The 23,019-nt window shown below is 35.4% G+C and overlaps 1 protein-coding gene across 3 annotated transcripts in view; it reads left to right on the top strand.

Annotated features, from left to right (window-relative positions):
* TTK (TTK protein kinase) overlaps positions 1-23,019 on the top strand; it is a 41,096-nt gene that overhangs the window by 2,626 nt on the left and 15,451 nt on the right. Inside the window, exons 3-14 of one of the 3 annotated variants that reach the window (XM_006053422.4) lie at positions 1,597-1,819; positions 2,174-2,280; positions 2,659-2,802; positions 4,666-4,780; positions 4,939-5,011; positions 5,102-5,196; positions 6,542-6,629; positions 7,690-7,786; positions 10,957-11,081; positions 17,937-18,073; positions 19,742-19,868; positions 22,768-22,860. In XM_006053422.4, the coding sequence (XP_006053484.3) occupies positions 1,597-1,819; positions 2,174-2,280; positions 2,659-2,802; positions 4,666-4,780; positions 4,939-5,011; positions 5,102-5,196; positions 6,542-6,629; positions 7,690-7,786; positions 10,957-11,081; positions 17,937-18,073; positions 19,742-19,868; positions 22,768-22,860 (1,424 nt within the window). Of the gene's footprint in view, positions 1-1,596; positions 1,820-2,173; positions 2,281-2,658; positions 2,803-4,665; positions 4,781-4,938; positions 5,012-5,101; positions 5,197-6,541; positions 6,630-7,665; positions 7,787-10,956; positions 11,082-17,936; positions 18,074-19,741; positions 19,869-22,767; positions 22,861-23,019 lie in introns of all 3 variants that reach the window. The other 2 variants (XM_006053421.4, XM_006053420.4) reach the window with 2 other exon arrangements.

Raw genomic sequence — 23,019 nt, 5'->3', positions numbered from 1 at the left:
GAAAAAGTCACCTTTAGATAAGTTTTGTTTTATTTATAGTAACCATTCAATGGATGAAGGATTGGAAAGCAAAGGCAAAAACCTATCCATATAGTCAAGATGGCAGGTCATATTTCTTGAAACAACTTAGGAACTTATCATTTTGGTGTTAAGCAAATTTTTTAATGGTGATAGAATAAACACATACTTTATTTTGTGTATTTAAGTAGCACCATTGAAGGTTATGGCTTCCCTGGTGACTCAGTGTTAAAGAATCTGCCTGCCAATGCAGGAGATGTGAGTTTGATCCCCGGGTCAGAAAGATCCCCTGGAGAAGGAAATGGCAACGCACTCCAGTATTCTTGCCTGGGAAATCGCACGGACAGAGGAGCCTGGTAGGCTACAGTCCATGGGGTCACAAAAGAGTCGGACATGACTTAACAATAAAGCTTATTTACAACAGGGTAGATGAGTCTCTATTTAAAATCCTTAGCTTGCTCAAAACTGTGAATATGTAACATGTTGATACGTGGGATGTAAGACATAATACTGAGTAAGGTTAAACCTGGTTTCTAGATGAGAAGAATTTACCTATTTACCATGCTGCATTGTAATGCATGTTTAGCTCAAATGGCTGCTGACATAATAGAGACAGGAAGTTCTGAACAGAGAGAGCACAGTGCATGAGAAATACATCTGCATTTTTTAAGACTTTTTAAGAAAACTTGAAGACAAATTTGTTAGGGAAGTGATGGGAAATGAAACTGGAAAGTGAAGTTAAGATCAGAATAGATTATGGGTAAAAACAAAGTTCTGAATCTGTTATGTTTAAGTAAAAAGCAAAAGCAGTAATTTTGTAAAAGCAAATATTTAGCCCTCGTTGAAGGTAACTGAAACTAATAGAAGGGATGATAGTTTCTCTAAATTTAATAATGTTTAGTAATGACTAAAGTAACCTGACAAGGACACTGACATTAAATCACGTCTTTTAAAATCTGTTAACACCAAAGAAAATTAAAAATAAATTACAATGTGAAAATTATGGAGAAACATGGGTAACTTGCAAGGAGAAGAAAATGACCACATGAGTTGCTTATCTTCTGTAAACTGGTTTTGATTGATTGAAAAGTAAATTGAGGAATATGGAGATAATATTGGATGGATAAGGTTGTAAAGAAGGTTATGTTAGGGCTAGGACCATATGTTTCTAAATTTTTAATAAGTCATTGATGAAGAATTTTCCAGGAAAGTTGGTACTGGTGGTGGTAGGAGAGGCTTAGGTTTTCTTTGACTTGTTAGGATACCAAAATAAAATTAGGCTGCTACAGGATAGTTTTCTTAGACTGCATATGGTATTTTAAAGCTACTCATAAACATTTCCAAATCCTCTTTTCTTCAAAATATGCAGCTTTTTACAGTAAAACATACCCTCTTAAAAGATACATACTCAGTAAATGTTTATATTTACATGAATTGCTAAAGTTTAAAAAATATTTTAACGAGTTTGTGTGCATTTGTACTAAGAGTGTAAATGATTACCTGTAATTTGAAAGAAAAGTGCAATTTGGTATTTGTTTTTTGACTTTCATTTTTTGCTATATTTTGTCCCTTATTCAGATAACTCAGGAACTGTTAACCAAATAATGATGATGGCCAACAACCCAGAGGATTGGTTGAACTTGTTGCTCAAACTGGAGAAAAACAGTGTCCCTTTAAATGATGCCCTTTTAAATAAATTGATTGGTCGTTACAACCAAGCAATTGAAGCACTTCCTCCAGATAAATATGGCCAAAATGAGAGTTTTGCTAGGATTCAAGTGAGATTTGCTGAACTAAAAGCGTAAGTATTAGCATTTTAACTGTATTCAGCTAACTACATTACATAACACAAAACTACATCACCAAAAGGTAAAATGAAAACATGTTATCAGAACTACTTGTAAGCTTAATATTTTTTTTACCAAGTCTTTTTGTTTATAATTAACAAGTGAATTTGTAAACTTTCTTTACAATGTACATATTTCCACAAAAATTACATACTCTAGACTCCACCTAAAAAAATTTAAAAATTAACTTATTTAATTTTACAGACAGAAAACAATATTCTGTGTCTTCTGGAAAATAGGATGAGGAGTTATCAAACAGGCAACTGTGTTCTTTTTCTTAAAACTTAACTCTAAAATCTTTATTTCAGTATTCAAGAGCCAGATGATGCACGTGACTACTTCCAAATGGCCAGAGCAAACTGCAAGAAATTTGCTTTCGTGCATATATCTTTTGCACAGTTTGAACTATCACAAGGTAATCTGAAAATGTCAAGTCCAGATTTTAAGTAAAAGATAACTTCCTATTGTAACTTAAATCATGTGTGTGAAATAGAAATAATGAAAGGCATGAAAGTTGATCAGATGAAAATTCAGGGAAGGATGCTACCTGAGTGTAAGTGTACGAAATATTTGTTATGCCAGACCTTTCACTTGCACATTACACAAGTTAAACTATTGGACATGAATTGTTACCAGAAGTGAGAAATTGCTTGTTTGCTTATAAATAAAATGTGTGAGCCTTGGAATAAATATTTTTGCCTGAGACTTTAAAATTTTTTTCCTAGGTTCGAAGAATGTATCTGGGGAGTAAAGGTTGCTGCATTAAAATGACTGTTATTTTTTACTTTGTTAGGTAATTTCAAAAAAAGTAAGCAACTTCTTCATAAAGCTGTGGAATGTGGAGCAGCGCCACTTGAAATGCTGGAAATTGCCATTCGGAATTTGAACCTTCAGAAAAAGCAGCTGCTTTCAGAGGAGGAAAGGAAGAGTTTATCTGGTAAATATGTTTGTGTGTGCTAATACTTTTCTGTGGTGTTTAGTCCTGCAAAAAAAGGGATTCAGGATAATATTCTATAGAAAAATATTGTTTATTTAGAATGATCAAAATCTAAGATTAAGTTTTAGATGTAAAGGCGGTGAGACTTGCAGAAGTAACAAAGTCATTACTCTCTTATTGGCATTTTTTTTTTTTCCTAGTCAAACTAATTAGTAACACATTAAAACAACTCAATAAAAAACAGTAAGGTCCCGGACTACCCTGGTGGTCTGGAGATTGAGACTTCTGCTTCCACTGCAGGGATACAGGTTCAATCCCTGGTAGGGGAACTAGGATCCCATATGCCACAAAGCATGCCAAAAAATAAATAAATTAAAATTTTCATCTGCAAAAAAAATACACTTTAAAATAAAGCAATAAGGTCCCAATGTATAGCACAGGGAACTATATTCAATATCTGCAATAAATAGTAATGGAAAAGAACATGAAAAGATATATATATATATGTATGTATGTGTAATTTAATTACTTTGCTGTACACTGGAAACTGAGAACACTGTAAATCAACTGTATTTCAATTAAGAAAACAAACAGGGATTCCCCTGGTGGTCCAGTGGTTAAGAATCCGCCCTGTAAGGCAGGGGACCCAGGTTCCATCCCTGGTTAGGGAGTTAAGATCCCACATACTGTGGGGCAGTTAAGCCTGTGAGCTTCAGGTACTGAGCCCTGGGCGCTCTGGAGCCCGCACACTGCAAGGGAAGATCCTGCATGACGTAGTGAGGATCCTGCATGCCGTAACGAAGACCCAAGGCAGCCACATAAATAACAAACCAAACAAACTTGATCTAGGCAAGCGAATCACCTTTTGCTGTTAGAAATAAGGCACGTGCCTTTACTCTGGGTAAGTTCAGTTCAGTTCAGTTGCTCAGTCATGTCCGACTCTTTGCGACCCCATGAATCGTAGCACGCCAGGCCTCCCTGTCCATCACCAACTCCTGGAGTTCACTGAGACTCACGTCCATCGAGTCAGTGATGCCATCCGGCCATCTCATCCTCTGTCGTCCCCTTCTCCTCCTGCCCCCAATCCCTCCCAGCATCAGAGTCTTTTCCAATGAGTCAACTCTTCGCATGAGGTGGCCAAAGTACTGGAGTTTCAGCTTTGGCATCATTCCTTCCAAAGAAATCCCAGGGCTGATCTCCTTCAGACTGGACTGGTTGGATCTCCTTGCAGTCCAAGGGACTCTCAAGAGTCTTCTCCAACACCACAGTTCAAAGGCATCAATTCTTCAGCGCTCAGCCTTCTTCACAGTCCAACTCTCACATCCATACATGACCACAGGAAAAACCATAGCCTTGACCAGACGAACCTTTGTTGGCAAAGTAATGTCTCTGCTTATGAATATGCTATCTAGGTTGGTCATAACCTTCCTTCTAAGGAGTAAGCGTCTTTTAATTTCATAGCTGCAGTCACCATCTGCAGTGATTTTGGAGCCCAAAAAAATAAAGTCTGACACTGTTTCCCCATCTATTTCCCATGAAGTGATGGGACCAGATGCCATGATCTTCGTTTTCTGAATGTTGAGCTTTAAGCCAACTTTTTCACTCTCCAGTGTCACTTTCATCAAGAGGCTTTTTAGTTCCTCTTCACTTTCTGCCATAAGGGTGGTAGACAGTTATGTAATTATGAAACAATTATGAAGTATCGTTGGAGAATTAGCATCACAGCATCTTCATATCTGAATATCTTATTTAGGGACAAATATTTACTATGAATTGACTTTTAAAGTATTATTTATGAGTTTGTTTTGTGTGTGTATTCCTTATGTCTTTACAAATTTAATTACAGTTTCAAAATGTTTACAGCATCTACAGTATCAAGTGCGCAAGAACCATTTCCCAATATACTTGGACATTTACAGAATAGGAACATTAGTTGTGATTCTAAAGGACAGACTACTAAAGCCCGGTTCTTATATGGGTAAGGAAACTGAATTCATTTTTTAAATATTCATCATAAATTTATATTATATATCATCTGCATATATGTTTTCATGTTATAATAGTGTTTAGCAGTTGATGAAAATGCTTGTATTAATATTATTCTTTTAAAAATCGGTTTTTCTTTTTTTTCTTTAGAGAGAACATCCCCCCTCAAGACACAGAGATAGGCTATCGAAATCCCCTGAAACAAACAAACAAGGCTAAATGGGTAAGTTATTTTTTACTTTGATTAAAGCAGAAGTGGTGAGGTCTATGCTTATTTCCTAGTTAGTTACTTAATCTTCCAAAACATTTTTAGTCATGCCCATTTGGAAGAGTCCCAGTTAACCTTCTAAGTAGCCCGGATTCCCATGAGAAGATGGATGTTTCAGTTGCACCACATTTTACTAAAAGGTATGTTTGAGTTTTAACTTTCGTTTTCAAAACTTGAAGACTGACGGCAAAATGATCATAAAGTCTCTTACTACATAAAAGTGGTTACGAGTACATTTTTATTTAGAATAGGAACGAGTGGGAAATATGACTTTATTTTGCTTTTTTTCTCATTAAAAATATTCATTAGAGCAACTGTTTAAAAGTTAGGAGACATAGAAGAAAAAGTATTGTTAATATGAAGCTTACAGGACTATGCACAGACTAGCCCAGCAGTAAAAACTCATGACGTTTGAATCGCTTATGGTAGCCTCTCTGGTAAGACACTCTAGTGTGTGTGTAAGTGTCCATTGAGGGTGGGAAGTCTGAAAACAATTTTCTTTGCGGCTAGTTCAAGGAAAAAGCAGCTATTGGTAGGAAAAATGATTAACTCATTCATTTGCTTCTGAGCCTAGGGCTTCAAGAAGTGGGGCAGGGTAGGTAGAGATGAAATATTGTCCACCACATCTGAAGTGTTCTCCTTCCTTCAGTTTGAAAAATGAGAATCTCATAATCCAGCTTAGCTAAGGGTCTTTGTTTTTCTGGTGTATTTTTAACTCTAACCACTGTTCATAACATTATTTCTAATGGAAAAGACTCCTGGATTCCAAAGAATCATTTTGCCAGTAAACTTAGAGATGAAACATTGTTTTTAGCTGGTGTCGTCTTTACTTAAATGCTTATTATACTTAAGGTTTGACTGAATATTGATATTAAAGAGCATTTTGGATGTCAAGGTTAAGCTCTAAAAATCTTATGAGGTGGCTATTTTCTGGTTATCTTCAAGTACTAGCTCAAGAATACAGGAAACTTTCTCCACTCCAAAAAAAAATAAGAACAAAAACAGCCATTTTCTTGGTGCTTGTATTGATACACTGAGCTAGGCACTGTGGAGGCCCGTAGGAGGGTCTACACACTAGTTCTTATCCTTAAAGCTATTTACAACCTGAAATGTAGTTTAATCTACACACTGCTGTTTCCTTATTCTTGCCCATAGTCATGCCTTGACTCCAGCTGTTACATATTATGGAATAGGGGAGGCAGTCACCTGCTTACTACTCATCCCTGTCAGTTTTGTCACTGCCCAGCACCTAATTTAGTCACATGTATATTGGAATCTTGTTACTGTTAAAAACACCCTTTCAAGTGATTTTTCCAGTTAAAAGATGTACATATTTAAAAACCTTACTTTAAAATGAAAAAGATTAAATGACTTTGCTAATTCTAAATAAGAATAATAATAATAAAAAAATGAAAAAGATAATACCCTGAATACCCTGAAATGATTGATTTCAAATTAAACAATTGTTTTGTTTCATGGTAACAGACATATCTCTGGGTCAGAGTGCCGAGATACAATCACACCTGGATGTAAATCAAGTGGAAATGATTCCAGCGAATTGAGACATTTAAAGGTTTTTCCATTTTCAAATCTTTATCTGGAGCAAGGGTTCCTGACCCAGGGTTCATGGAGCTTTTTCTGGGGAAGGGATCCATGGTTTATGTATCTCCAACAGTGTTCCTAAAACCCCAGGAGAGGTCGGGCCACTAATGGGAAGTGACACAGAAGTCCTAAACTGTTTCTCTTCAGTGGAAGTGGGAGGGCAAGGAATGACCGTCTTCTGTCGAAGTACTATTTATTATATAGTGTTTAAGCAGGTTAGTTGGCCTGGGTTTGGGAATAATGGGGCAAGCTTTTGTTTCTTGGTGTGTTGAATCATATGATCTGACAGAGCAAATTAGACAAAAATGAGAGGGTGTCTTTGTGGTGGGGCAGAGGTGAGGGCTTTAAGATAATCAATCCTGACATCCTGATATGGCAGACATGTGAACTTCCAAGACAGGAAATAGCTTTAGTCCCTGATGCACTGATTTTTAGGGGTTATACTGTTCTTACTGAAGTTCATTTAGACCCTTGGCATCATAATGTGGGTCTTTTCAGTTTTACATTCTTTGTAATTTCTCTCTCTCTTTCGTGATGTATCCTTTTAAATGAGTTTAACTAATTTGCAGCTATCTTAGGGAATAGCACATAGTTGTGTCAGGAGTTTACTTTTGGGATTTAAAATAAGTACTGTCTTAGACTTCTATAAATCTTAATTTTGACCAATGTTGTTATTTTTGGTGATAAAATGATATAGTAACAAAATAGTGAAGCATGTTTTATGTTGGATTTAAGCTTTCTAACCTCTCTTTTTAAGTGAATATGCCTTATCATTTGATAATATGTCTACTGAAAGCAAATTGGCCAAATCTATCATTATGGCCATACCCATTGCTCTAGTCAATAATTCAAGAAGTTATTTTTGCTTGTGAGTCTACATATAATTATTTCCTAGCAGTCTTTTCATATAGATGAGACTCTAGTATATTGAACACTAAGATTAGTACTACTTCTGTTTTTAAGACTTTGTCTTATATCACATCAAAATAAAATCTTACTCTATGTAGTCTGTTCAAAATATTCGTTCCAAGGAACCTGTGATGTCAGATGAGAAGAGTTCTGAACTTATTACTGATTCAGTAACCCTGAAGAATAAAAGTGAATCAAGTTTTCTAACAAAATTAGAAGGTAAGAGTGACAAAATAGACTACCTCTTTAATTAAGAACCACTTTGTTACTTGTGAAAGTTGACCAGCCCCCTAACAATTGACATGGAAGAGTAGGTCCCTTTATCTTGTGTTTCAGTTAAATTGTATAAAGTATATGAAAAGTATTCAATTCTATAGCAGAGGATTTGCCTAAAAGGTGTGTAAGAGAATAGAGGGAAAATTCAATGGCATTGAGTTAATTTTCTCAGTTGGCTTGAGAAGTATTTGGGAAAGCACATGAAAGTTGTATTTATATGACAAGTCTTTCTTTCCTCTTTTGTCAAACATTTGCATTTCCACTATATGTGTACTATGGTGGATATTCTAAGAGCATATAAATGAATGAGACAGGTTTTAGCCCTGAAAGGCCCATGTCTCAGGAAACCCTGAAAACTGGGATGCCATTATTTTGATTGGGACCATCAGCATTCCCTGATACCCGCAGGGAATTGTTTCCAGGATCCCCCACAGATGCTCAGATCCTAGAATGCTCAAGTCCTTTATATAAAATGATGTAGTATAGTCAGTTCTGTGGAACCTGTGGATATAAAGGATCAACTATAGATTTCTTTTCCTGATATTTGGGGGAAATGATTTTATTTTATGTTTTCATGGCATCTATTACAAACTGATATGATTGAAAAAGCATCTTTACCAAAAATACTTGTTTATAGTACTGATCTGGCACCTAATTTAATGCTAAGTGAAAGTGAAAGTGAAGTTGTTCAGTCGTGTCCAGCTCTTCGCGACCCCATGGACTGCAGCCTACCAGGCTCCTCTGTCCATGGGATTTTCCAGGCAAGAGTACTGGAGTGGGGTGCCATTGCCTTCTCCAAATAAGTGAATGCTTACTGAGTACCCACACTATGTTAATGGTATTTTATTATGTAGTAAAATTTGCAATCAGAAAACTACCCAAAGCATAAGAATACAGCCCAATGAAATATCATTTCTTTCACATGCATTTCTGTCAAGTATATTCAGGGTGGGGTGGTCAGGTTCACAGCAATTGTATACATTCAGCTCATTGATAGTACCGAGCAGTTTTCCAAAGTGTTGTGTTTAACCAGCACTTATATTGGCTTTTACTCCATATTCTTCCCAATCATTTTATTGTTGGTTTTTAATGTTACACATTCTGATTCTGCTAAGTAATAGTTCATTGTGGTTTTAATTTGCATTTTCCTGTTGTCTAATGATGTTGAATGCCTCTTTGTGTTTATTGGCCATTTGGGTATCTTCTCAAGTGTTTGTTCAGGTATCACCAATTTTTCTATTGAGTGTCCTTTTTTTTCCTCAATGATTTTTTTGGTCTATATACAGTTCCTTTGTTGTATTTGTACATGTGTTACAAATAACTTCTCCCATAATGTGGTGGAGACTTGATTAAATTTTAAATTATCATGCATTTTAATTTATCAGTCTTTTCCTTTGTGGTGAGTGTTTTCTTTGTCTTTTAACAAATCTTCCTACTCCAAGATCATAAAGATATTTCTATATGTTTTGGAAGGTATCATTTTACCTTTAACATTTAGACTTATATTCTGCTTGAATTTAATATTTATGTATGGTTAAGATGAAGTGGCAGGATTCATGTTTTTCTTCTCCATGTAGATATCTAGTAGACTCCAGCAGCATTTATTGAAAAGACCCTTTTTTCCCCTCAGTGAATTGTTATAAGTTAGATGAGTCTGTTTGTGATGTCTGGTTTTTGGATAGTTCTCTGTTCCATAGTCCTTTTATGACTTTGTGCTAATTCTGTCTTAATTACTGAAGTCAGTCTTCATATCTGTCAGTGCAAATCTTCCAACTTGTTTCTTTGTTACAGACTATTTTAGTTATTTTAAGCCTTTTGGATTTCCATATAAATGTTAGAATCTGTCAAATTCCTTTTTTCTTTTTTTTTTAATGGTATTTTGTTTGAGTTCTAGTGGGACAAGTTGACATCTTAACAAATAAATTTTCTAGTCCTCTAACCTAGCATACCCCTTCATTCATTTAAGTAGTCTTTAAAACATTATTGAAAAAATTATTTTCTGTATAGAGATTTTGCATTTCTTTTGCTAGAAATATACCTAGATATTTGATATTTTTGATAATACAATGATGAGATCTTTAAAAAATAATTTATCCTTTGCTTCTTTGTTGCTAGTATATAAAACTACAACTGATTTTTAACTATTGTTCTCGTTTATAGAGACATTGCTAAAATCACTGTTTACATCTAATATTTGCCTATGAATTCTTTCATGTTGTTTGAAAATAATATAACATTTTCTTTCTTCCAATCCTTTTACTTTAATTTCTTTGCTGTGTTGCACTTACAACCTCTAGAATAATGGTGAATAGAAAGAATTGATAAGTAGCATTTTTGTTCATTCCTTAGAGAGACACTTTCACTGTTTTACCCTTGTATAGTAACTAGCTGAGAGTCTTAAAGCTGTTTTTTATCATATATCAAAACAGATTGAGGTTAACAGTTTTTTTGTGACTGGATGTTGAATTTTATGAGATACCTTTTCTGTGTTTATTGAGTCAGTCACGTACTTTTTTTATTATTATGCCAAATTAATTTTCAGTGTTAGGCAAACTTTACATTTAGGAATAAACACAGCTTGGTCATAATTTATTGTACCTTTTGTGTATCACTTGCAAATATTTTATTTAGAATTTTTGCATTTGTCATGATAGGGATGGAATAGTGACACTCATAAAACAGTCAATATTGTTGAGTCTCTCTTGTTCAGAGACCCTTAAGATAGTAAATTACAGGCTAACTTAAGGTAAAATTTTTGTTAAAAAAACTAGATCTATGAAAAGTGGTGAACTGGCTTTTATTAGTGAGACTTTATGATATATGTTTTTGGACTTTTGCATATTTATTTCTTTGTTTTCTGGTAAAAAACAGAAGTATTTAAACTGAGAATAGTCTCTGATAAAGCTCTAGATAACAACCTAGGAAGATGGCTGTTGCAGCTTTGTAAAATTGATTTGCTAAAAGCAAATTGTCAGTAGCTGGGTAAAGCTTTTAATTTCTGTTTTTAAGAGCAAAACGCTAATACAGTTTGTAACATGTTCTGTTGTTTAGGTTTAATTTTGTTATTATCCAATATTCTTGCCCATTAATGACAACAATAAATGCAATTGCAGAAACTAAAGAACATCAAGAACTAAAGGTTCCAGAAAGTGAACTGAAACAACGGCAATCAAAGAGAAAGTCTGAATGTGCAAATCAGAATGCTGCTGCATCTTCCAGTCAGTGGCAGATTCCACAGGTAATCCCCAAAATTGATACAGAGGTAACTTTCTTTTCCACATCAAGTGTAGCATTTTTCATAATGTGATGATCATGTTAAATGTTTTCTTCTTGTATTCTTTAGTGGAGTAGTTTGTTCAGAAGTATGTGTGTGTGTGTTTTAAATTCACAAAACAATGATCAGTAACAAACTAAACAATAGGTTTAGTTTAGTAACAGTATCTATCAAGCTGAATTCTTTTCTGCTTTCAATAGCATTTCTAGATTGCTGGTAGACTGGTGCAGAGGTCAGCAAACTACAGCCTAGGAGCCAAATCTCGTTCCCAGCCTGAATGTAAACAACACTTTTTGGGAACACAGCTATGTCCATTTATTTACTTACTGTCTTTGCCTGTTTTTGAACTATAAAAGCAGAACTAAGTAATTGCAACAGAAACCTCATGGATAAAATAGAAAAATACAGACTAGATAACGTGAATTCATAACAAGTTGAATGATCATTCCCCATGGCTGGGGTCTATTTCAGAAGAAAGGATCTGTTAGAGAGATACATCTGAATATAGTCTTTGGTCATACTCTCCTTACAATTAATTTGTAATTGTAGTCTCACTCAGCAGTTCTCAAATATTTCAGTCTTGGGAATCCTCTTTTATATTCTTAATTATTGAAGCCCCTAGAGAACTTTGGTTTATGTAGGCTATGTTGATGTCTTTTTGCTATATTAGAAAGGAAAACCAATAAATTTTTAAAGTATTTGCTAATTGATTAAAAATATCAATAATAAGCAGATTACATGTAAATAATACTGTTATGAAAAAAGTGTTTTGTTTTATTGAGGTATAATGGATATATAATATATTAATTTTAGGTATATGACATTATGATTTGATATTTGTATATACAGTTGACCCTTGCACAACATGGGTTTGAACTGTGTGGGAACTTATGCATGGATTTTTTTTCAGTACATATGTACATATAGTACTATATGATTTTCTGTTGGTTGACTCTGAGGAGGTGGAACAGTGGATACAGAACTCCAACTGTAAAGTAATACGTGAATTTTTGACTTTGTGGGTAGTCAGTGCCCCTAACCTCTGAGCTGTTCAAGAATCAACTATATTGCAAAATGATCACCACAATAAGTCTAGTTAGCATCCATCACCATACCTAATTTCACATTTTTTTCTTCAGATGAGAATTTTAAAGATCTACTCACTTAGCAAATTTCAAATGTGCAATACAGTATTATTAATTATAAGTCACCACATTGTGCATTACGTTCCAATGACTGATTTGTTTTGTAACTGGAAGCTTGTACCTTTGATCCTCTTTATCCATCTCCACTCCTCCCACCCACACCCCTTGGCAAGCCCCCAACTATCTGTGAGCTTGGTCTTTTGCTTTTTTTCCCCTCCAGATTTTACATCTAAGTGATATAATGCAGTATTTGTCTTTCTCTGGCTATTTCACTTAGTATGATGTCCTCAAGATCCATCTGTGTTGTCACAAATGGCAAGATTTCATACCTTTTATGGCTGAATAATAGTCCATTATATATATGTACCATATTTTCTTTATCCCTTCAGCTATCAATGAATATTTAGATTGTTTCTGTTTCTTGGCTCTCATAAATACTGCTGCTATGAACAAGAGAGTACAGACATCTTTCAAGTTAGTGTTTTCCTTTTCTTTGGATAAATACCTAGAAGTAGAATTGCTAGGTCATATGGTAGTTCTGTTTTTAATTTTTTGAGGGTCTTCCATACTAGTTTCCACAGTGGCTGCACTAATATACATTTTCACCAACCCTGCACAAGACTTCCATTTTTTTCCACATCCTTGGCAACACTTGTTATTTCTTATCTTTATGATAATAGGCATTCTGACAGGTATGGGGTGCTCCATCATTGTGGTTTTGATTTACATTTCCCAGATGATTGGTAATGTTGAACTTCTTTTCATATCTGTTGGATATTTATTTATATGTCTTATATGGAAAAAATATCTAATCAAGTCCTTTGTCCATTTTTAAGTTTGTTTTTTTTCTTGATAATGAGTTCCTTGTGTATTTTGGATATTAACCTCTTAATGGATATGTGGTTTGCAAATATTTTCTCCCATTTCATAGATTGTCTTTTTTATTTCATTGATGGCTTCCTTTGCTGTGCAGCTTTCTAGTTTGATGTAGTCCTATTTATTTATCTTTGTTTTTGTCTTTACATTTGGTGTCTGATCCAAAAATTCATTACCAATACCCATGTTAAGGAGCTTACCACCCGAGTTTTCTTCTAGAAGGTTTAATGTTTTAAGGTCTTACATGCAAGTCTTTAATTCATTTTGAGTTAATTTTTGTGTGTAGTGTGAGAAAGTAGCCCAGTTTCATTGTTTTCCAAGTGGCTATCCAGTTTTCTGAAGACCATTGATCTATGTGTGTTTCTTGCAAATATCAGATTGTCTTAAATACTGTAACTTTGTAATACGGTTTGAAATTAGGGAGTGTGGTGCCTCCAGCTTTGTTCTTTTTCAAGATTGCTTTGGGTATCCCAAACTTTTGTGATTCTATATGGATTTTAAGATTGTTCTATTTCTGTGAAAAATGCCATAGGAATTTTGATAGGGATTGCATTGTATCTATAGATTGCTTTGGGTAATATGGTCATTTTAACAATATTCTTCCAATCAGTGAGCACAAAATATCTTTCCATTTATTTGTGTCTTCTTCAGTTTAAGTATACTAGTGTTTAGTATAAGTATACTAGTTCTTTAGTTTTCAGTATACTAGTATTTCACTTACTTGGTTAAATTTGTTCCTAGGTACTTTATTTTTTTTGATGGGATTGTTTTCTTAATTTCCCTTTCTGATAGTTTATTATCAAGGTATAGAAATGTAACAGATTTTTGTATATTGATTTTGTTTCCTGCAACTTTACTGAATTTGTTAATTTTTTCTAACAGGTTCTTTTTGTGTGTGTGTGTGTGGCATCTTTAGGGATTTCTGCATATAATATGTCATTTGCAGATAGTGACAGTTTTACTCTTTCCTTTTCAATTCTGATACCTTTTATTTCAGCTTCTTGTCTACTTGCTGTGGCTAGAATTTCCAATACCATTTTAAGTAACAGTGGCAGGAGTGGGCATCCTTGTCTCGTTCCTGATTTCAGAGGGAAAGCTTTCATCTTTTCACTGTTAAGTATGATGTCAGCTGTGTGCTTGTCATACGTGGCTTTGTTATGTTGAGATATGTTTCTCTGAAAAATAAATATTTTTCAAAACAAACTAATTACAGTGAGGAGAGTGATATTTGTTTTATAGTCTTTACAATTTTTTTTAATGGTTGGCATTAGAGGGCTAGATTTCTTGTATCTGCTTTTGTATCCAGTCTGTTTCACTATCACATGCCTTGGGAAAACTTTAGTTTATATTCATGAAAGAATGAAAGTGAAAAAGGCAAATAATGTCTTAGTATGATTATGAAAATAGTTTTAACCTCTCAGACTCCCTGCAAGTATCTTGGGGAAACTGGCAAACTTTCTGCTATTTCTGGGTCACTCGTTGAGAACTGTTTATCTAAGTAATGGAGTGGATAATAAATGTTAAATGAGAAGAATCCTGAGAGGTTGAATTATGGACAATCAGCATCTCCTGTATTTTTCTTTTTAAAAGTTATAAACTAATAGAATGGTGAAAGGACTTAAAACTATTTATTTGTCATTAGGGAGATTCAAACTAAAACCACAATGAGGTGCTATTTCACCCACACCAAGATGGCTGTAATTAAAAAGAGACAATAGTAAGTGTTGTTGAAAATGTGGATAAATTGGAACCCTCATACACTGTTGTTGAGGAGCTAAACTGATACAGTCTCTTGAAAAATGGTATGGCAGTTCCTCAGAAGGTGTAGCAAACAGTTACTATATAATTCAACAATTCTATTCCTAGGTATATACTCAAGAAAATATATATCTGCAAAAAAGCTTGTATGTGAATGTTCATAGCAGCATTATTCATAATTGTTAACCCAAATAGCCATCAACTGGTGAGTGAATAAACAAAATGTGGTATTCTGATTTTATTTCATTTTATTATTCAACAGTAAAAACTAGTGAACTTTGGGAAGGTCATGTAAAAACTGTTATATGTAAAATGGATAACCAACAAAGACCTATTGTATAGCACATAGAACTCTGCTCAATGTTATGTGTCATCCTGGATGGAATGGGAGTTTGGGGGAGAATGGATACATGTATGTATATGACTGAGTCCTTTTGCTGTTCACCTGAAACTACAACAGCATTGCTAATCGGCTATACCCCAATGCAAAATGTTTTTGGTCTTAAAGAAAAACATTTTTTAAAAAGTAGTGAAGTGTTGATAAATGCTACTGCATGGTAAGTGATAGAAACCTGTCACAAAAGGCCATATATTTTGTGATCTGCTTTATAAGAAATGCCTGGGATTGGCAAATCCACAGAGACAAAAAGTAGACAGGTGGATGCCAGAGTCCAGGAGGAGTAGAGATTGGGGGTAATGGCTAATACAGAGTTTCTTCTTAGAATAATGAAAATGTTCTGTAATTTAAATCGTGGTGATGATTGCATACTCATGAATATATTAAAAACCACAGAAGTGTACACTTAGGTGAAAAAGAAAAGACTAGGCAGTTTTTTGTAAAGAATCTGCCTGCAATGTAGGAGACCCTAGTTCACTTCCTGGGTTGGGAAGATCCCCTGGAGAAGAGATAGGCTACCCACTCCAGTATTCTTGAGCTTCCGTGGTGGCTCAACTGACAAAGAATCTGCCTACAATGCGGGAGACTTTGGTTCGATTCCTGAGTTGAGAAGATCCCCTGGAGAAGGAAATGGTTACCCACTCCAGTATTCTGGCCTGGAGAATTCCATGGACTGTATAGTCCATGGGGTCGCAGAGTAGGACACGACTGAGCCACTTTCTCTTTGCTTCACTTACCTTATAGCTATAAGCTCCCCCTAGCTATGTCCAGACCATTTCTTCCCTTGTAAAAACCCTGTCCTTTTCTTTTGGTGGTGTGTGCTGCATGCAAGATTTTAATTCCCTGACCTGGGATCAAGCCTGTACCCTGTGCAGTGGAAGTGTGGAGTCTTAGCCACTGGGCCACCGGGGAAGTCCCAAACCCTACCCTTCTGAGGTGCCTTCTTTTGGGATTTGCTCTCCTGCAATTGCTCATTGCCATCATCTCTGAACATCCTCGTGACTCCCCATCATTCTCTGAAAATATTAGGCTCTGGATCACTTCTTTCAACTTCAACCCAACAACTGTCATTGTTTTTTGTTAGATTCTGTACCCCTATGTATCACTAGTCCTACACCTGGCCTCCAAATTCATAACTTCTTCCTCTTTCATGCCTACTTTCTTAATTTCACCTTAGCTACCCATTCCTGTGTCCTCAATTCTGATCTCCAAAATCTCAAATGCAAACATCTAAATCTATGGTCTGTGAGTATAACCTTTCCACTTTCGTTACTAAATAATCTTGCTACCACAGTTTCTCAATACCATTCTGGCTACTAATCCAAATACGTGTGTGTGTGTGTGTGTGTGTGTGTACACGTATATATATATATATACACACACATATGCATATATATATATATACACATATATGTGTGTGTGTATATATGGGATTGGGGGCAGGAGGAGAAGGGGACGCCAGAGGATGAGATGGCTGGATGGCATCACTGACTCGATGGACGTGAGTCTCAGTGAACTCCGGGAGTTGGTGATGGACAGGGAGGCCTGGCGTGCTGCGATTCATGGGGTCGCAAAGGGTCGGACACTACTGAGCGACTGATCTGATATATATATAGATATATATATAGATATATATAGATATATATAAGGAAATCTTAAATGGAAAATTTTTCTGGGAAAAGAGGTATAGTGGCCAAAACCACAAAAGACTGAAAAGTAGAAAATAGTTTAGATTTATCCATTGTGGGTCTCCAGAGTATAATGTGGACCCAGTGGATTGAAATTATAGAAGCTGATTTAATTTAGATATCGGTGAATACTTACTAATAACTAAAGCTGTCCCCAAATTAAAGTAGAGATAGTGAGCGATCAGTTACTAATAGTGTTCAAGCAAAATGTGATGTGCAGGAATTGGCAAGATTTTCTGTAAAACCTTTGTGAGGCAGATGGTCACTGTTGTAGCTTTTGAACTCTGCCATTATTGCATGAAAACAACCACAGACAATATGTAAACAAATGGGCTTTGCTGTGTTCCAATAAAACTTTATTTATAAAAACAAACAACAGATCAAATTCAACCTACAGGTTGTACTTTGCCAGTCTCTGCTGTAGCGGATGTTCATTCATCATTGCTTTGGAATTTGTATGAGATAAATTCTGTAAGCTATATGTCTTTTACAAGGGAGAAGAACACTAGATAGGTGTTTGCCATTTCAAACGTTGCTAAATAATTAGTATTTGACCATTTTCCCTCCAAACATAAAAGTAGGGGATGATTCTATTTGTAAAGACTGGTTTTCTGAAGCACAGAACACTTATTAATATCTAGATTATACAAGTCCAATGCTAGTGACAGTAGCCCTAAAGAGAAAGGATATTTAGATCCTGTTTTGTTCAACACTGCTGTGTGCCTTCCCTCTAATTGCAATCTCTTTGAGGAAAGTATAACAGGCTTCAAAATTTAGAGTGAAAGAGCTTTAAATGAAAAGTTATTGAAAGCCTGTAATACATACATCTACTTATTTTAGCATGTTTTTGTATTTCATATTTTAATTTTCTTTTAGAAGTTTAATATTTGTGAAATTGTTGAACAGGTGACTAATTAAAAAACCTGAAATCGTGATGTTTTTTATTTTGGTCTAGCAGAAACAAACCACTTTTGAGCAACCTGCCTTTTCCGTTTCAAAGCAGTCACCACCAATATCAACACCTAAATGGATTGATCCAAAATCTATTTGTAAGACACCCAGCAACAGTGCCTTGGATGATTACATGAGCTGGTAATTCCTTTTGGTTCTTAGCTTGGTACAACATGTGCTTTGGGGCAAACAGATCTGGAGGTGAATCCTGCTCTGTTACCTGAAAGACTTTCTAAATTCATGTTATTTTTCTCATCATCAGTTTTTTCATCTGTAAAGCAAGGGAAGGTAGCCACAATATATTTTTAAGGATTGTTATGAAAGTCTCTGTCATTGTAATCTGTACCTACTCTATGTATATGCTTTTTATATCTATAGGTCTATAGGCAGTACCTTTAAATAGTTTGAGTATGCAAAAATTCTTGTTAATCAAGCACTGCCACTTGTATATCTCTGTAATTGAGAGACTTTAAAGATTAGCATTCTTACAGTAGATAAAGGGTGGATGCATATTATAGCGAAGGAGGTGTTAATTGGAGTGTGAGAGAGGTTGGTAGCATATCTCACCTAGTTCTGGGCTTGTTCAAGATCTGAGTGGCTGCTAGTGAGGAATGAGTGAAGAAGCTGATCAGTGCTGATTGACAGAAAACATAAGGGATGTTGAAAAGCAAATCAATGGCATTTCTAAGAAAGGAAAGAGGGGATATGGCATGTGATATCCTTCAACTTAGTGGCTGTATTTTTAATATAGTTTTAATGTCTTAGAGGATAACTGAAGTTCATGTCTTCTGCTTTTCATTTTCACAATGTGATCTTGAATACTAATTAGAACTGGCCTTGGAGTTTTAGAACTGATTCTATTAAATAAGTAAGCTATTTGATACAATTTTGCTATTTATTACCTCATTTTATTATACTTAGAATACTTTAAAGAATGACTGCTAACTAAAATAGGATATCGTTATTTCTTATGAAGTTATTTATTGTCAGCAAATATTTGTAGAATTCCTTTGTGCCAAGCAGTATTCTTGGTGTTGAAGATACAATAGTGAATAAGAGAAGCAAAGCACAAATGCGAGCTGAACAGCTTTGTGTTCCAAGGTCAAACTCTCATGTAATTGGCTTTCAGATATTTCTAGTAGGTTGTCATAGAACATTATTATTAAAAAGCACTCATAAAATCAATGATGGACTGAGCTTTGTCTTGGCTAAATTTTATAAAATAACTCTTAACTGTATTTTTAAATGACATCATATTTATTTTAATAAGGACTTCTCATCTGGGAACAAAAATTACTTTCAGAAAGAATACCCCCAAAGTGAAATTTCTGGTGATGGTGAATCTAAAATAAATATTTCAGATGTATTAGGAAAACTGACTTGGGTTCTATTTGATATAACACATTTATACTCACCACACAAAGTCTGAGTCAGAATCTTGTTTTTATTTTATGTATTTACTTTTTAAATTTTATTTTATTTTTTAACTTTACAATATTGTATTGGTTTTGCCATATATCAAGATCAATCTGCCACAGGTATACATGTGTTCCCCATCCTGAACCCTCCTCCCTCCTCTCTCCGTATACCATCCCTCTGGGTCATCCCAGTGCACCAGCCCCAAGCATCCAGTATGGTGCATAGAACCTGGACTGGCGACTCATTTCATATATGATATTATACATGTTTCAATGCCATTCTCCCAAATCATCCCACCCTCTCCATCTCCCACAGAGTGAAGTAAGCCAGAAAGAATCTTGTTTTTAAAGCTTTAATGTTTTAAATTTTAAAAAATATATCTTTCCCCAGTTTTAGAACTCCAGTGGTAAAGAACAACTTTCCACCTGCTTGTCAGTTGTCAACACCATATAGCCAACTTGCCTATTTCCAGCAGCAACAGCAGCAAATACCTGTTACTCCACTTCAGAATTTACAGGTTTGATAAACTTTATTTTTGATGGTACAGTTACTCTACTTCAGAATTTACAGGTTTGATAAGCTTTGTTTATGATGGTACATGATATGGTATCATCAAAGATTTTATTTTTGCAGGATTTATTTGTTAAGAACAGTGTTAAAAACTTATTCAATCTTAGTCCCATTAGGCCAAACTGATTTTCTGATAAGGGTGCCTCGTGACTTTGATAGGTTAGTTACTGAAGAAACTGAAGTATTTTTCATTAACTTGCCCAAAGTATCTAGTCTGAATAGCTAGATAAAATTTCTTTTGTAATCTAGGTGATTTTTCATTCCACTCAACTATTTAAACCAGTTGTTATTGGGCAGCTTCATTTCATCAGCTGATTAATATACAAGTATATATATTAATATATATACAAGTAATATATAAGTTTTTAAGAATATCAGAATAGCAATATGAGATGCTACTAGAATATATTATAAAAAAACCTTTTTTTGCTGGTGAGGCGATTGTATTGGCATCTGGAAAGATAATTATTTAGATACGCTTGATATCAATACTAAAATTAATTTTTAATAACTATCTGAGAAGCAGCTTAATATTGGTAGAAAGAATAGGCTTTGTTGAGAGTTTGCTTGGCCTTGACTCTTGGCCTCACTACTTACCAACTATGTGACCTTTTGCAAGTTAATTAAATTCTCTATTTCCTCATCTATAAAATAGGGATAATAAAGCTCTCTATCCCATAGGATGACTGTGAAGATTAACTTAATTAATATATATGTAACTCTTACATCAGAAACTGGTGCTTGGTAAAGAATAAAAGTTGGTAGCAACTGTTTAAGAAAAACAGCAAAAAAAAAAAAAATTTAATGAACTCAACAAATCAAGAGATTAAAAAATTAGCTGACAGAAAATAAACCAGTGGTAACCAGGGGCTATAGGAAGAGGAATGGAGGATTATCTCTAAGCGGTGTAGGGTTTCAGTATGAGATGAGGAGAAGGCCTGGAGATGAATGGTGGTAATGTTGGAACAGCGATGTGACTGTACTCAATGCCACAGATAGGACACTTAAAAACAGTTAAGATGGTACATTTTATGGTATGTAAATTTTACTACAATTTAAAAAGCAATGAAACAAGAAGTTTAGCTGACAGTAGATTATGCTAAAAGAGGTAATAGTGTTTTGAGGGTTGACTCAACAGTATAGTAAACTACACAAAAGAGAAAGAGAAAGATAGCCTGGTTTGCCCATCATGTTAATTCAAAGAAAATTCATTGAGGAATCACTCATGTCAGGCCTTGTTTGAGCTGAACTCTGAAAGGCAAGCCAGAGGATCCTTCTAGAGGAGCCTGGTGTCAGGAGGAAACTGAAAAGCCAGAGTGTGACTAGAGTTCACCAAGGGGCAGGGTGATCCTCGGGGTTCTGCTAGGCTCTTTAGACTTTGCTCCGAGGGAATTAGGAAGCTGTGGAACAAGCTGGAGTCCGGGAGAGAAGCAGTCTTACTTGTATTTTGGAGAAATCTACTTTAGTCATGGGTGAGGAGGGTGGACTGAGCAGGTTGTGGGATGTCTTGGGTAGGACACTGAACTTCACACTGGTGTTGAATCAGATATAGGTCAGAGTTACTGTATTCTAAAAACAGTCAGCAGCTAGGAGGAAAGGATATTGGACCGCTTCCTTTGCTCTCAGAAATTTCACAGGAGAGGAAACTCCAGAAGGAAGAGTAGGGAAGGGCAGTGAAGGGCAACTCAGTGGAAAATAAGGTGTCCATATGTCAAAGCCTAACACTTTCTTACAGAAAACATACTTCATAGCTCAACAGTGTCTTTTCAACCCTAAAAATTAAAGAAGTTACAGTCTTCTTTTATATCGGGGGTTCCCTGCTGATGGCTCAGCAGGTAAAGAATCTGCCTGCAATGCAGGAGACACAGGAGACCCAGGTTCGATCCCTGGGTTGGGAAGATCCCCTGGAGGAGGAAATGGCAACCCATTCCAGTATTCCACCTGAGAAGTCCCATGGACAGATTATCCTGGTGGGCTACAGTCCAAAGGTTGCAAAGAGTCGGATATGACCAAGCACGAGCACGGTGTACCAGTTACATTACGTAGGAGGGCACCCGAGAAAGATTCTACCGTTGGGATCTAAAGCAGGACTTAGTTGAACTGAGGTTCATTTAGACCTTGTTTCAACTTGGTTAGTCAGCTGATCGGGTGGTCTCTGTGTCCAGCTTTCTGTTCAGCTCAGAGTAAGTCCTCACGCTGTCCATCTATTCAGAGCATTTATTGGTCCACAGAGGGCTCTCACATCAGGGAAGGGAAGGCATGCAAGTTGAATATGGTTCACCAGCTGAGAGTTTGCTGAGGAAGATGCTCAAGTTCAAACTAAGCAATTCATTGAATATTATCCAGCATAAAGGGGACATTGCTGAAATCTGCCTTTGTCTGATTGACTCTGGAACACTTAACACCTATGCTGCTTCCTTTATAATGTTAGGCTAAATGAGAAAATTGAATATGATAAAGTTGTGTGTTTGTTTATGTATGTAAGTAAAGAGGTTTGTATAAGAAAGAATAGATGAGAAAGATGAAAAGTGACAGCTTGTGAATTTGTCTGTTGGACATTAAGTGGGGTTTTTTCCCCCTTAAATTTTCTGTTTATGTATGTAAAGTTGAGATAAGTTAGATGAGGAGACTTTGAACCATTGCTTATATATTAATTTAATAAATTTATTTCTTTGACTAAAGTATGTAAATTGCTTCTGTAAAATACTGAAATGTTGTGACATATCTGATTGCTTAAGATTTCAGATAACTTCAAAATTGGAAATGTTTCACTGTATTAAATGCAAGTTAGTTTCTCAGCCACGTTCTATGAATGTTTGAAGCTTTATCTTATTTTAATTATTTAGATTTCAGCATCCTCTTCAACAAATGAATGCATTTCAGTTAAAGGAAAAATATATTCCATCTTGAAGCAGATAGGAAGTGGAGGTTCAAGTAAGGTAAGTTTCTTAAATTTTTAAGGAATGAATAAAAATATTTTAAACTTTCCTCTGTTTGTGTACCTTTTGGGGCCTTTTTTCTTAATTTCTAGGGGCCCATATTTCCCTTGAGCCAAAAAATCCTTATCCCTTTCTCCCATCCCCTCCCCTCAACACATG

This window comes from Bubalus bubalis, chromosome 10 (assembly GCF_019923935.1).
Source record: "Bubalus bubalis isolate 160015118507 breed Murrah chromosome 10, NDDB_SH_1, whole genome shotgun sequence".
Lineage (NCBI taxonomy): Eukaryota > Metazoa > Chordata > Mammalia > Artiodactyla > Bovidae > Bubalus > Bubalus bubalis.
Note: the sequence above shows the minus strand (reverse complement) of the source record. Positions and strands in the feature narration are given on the sequence as shown.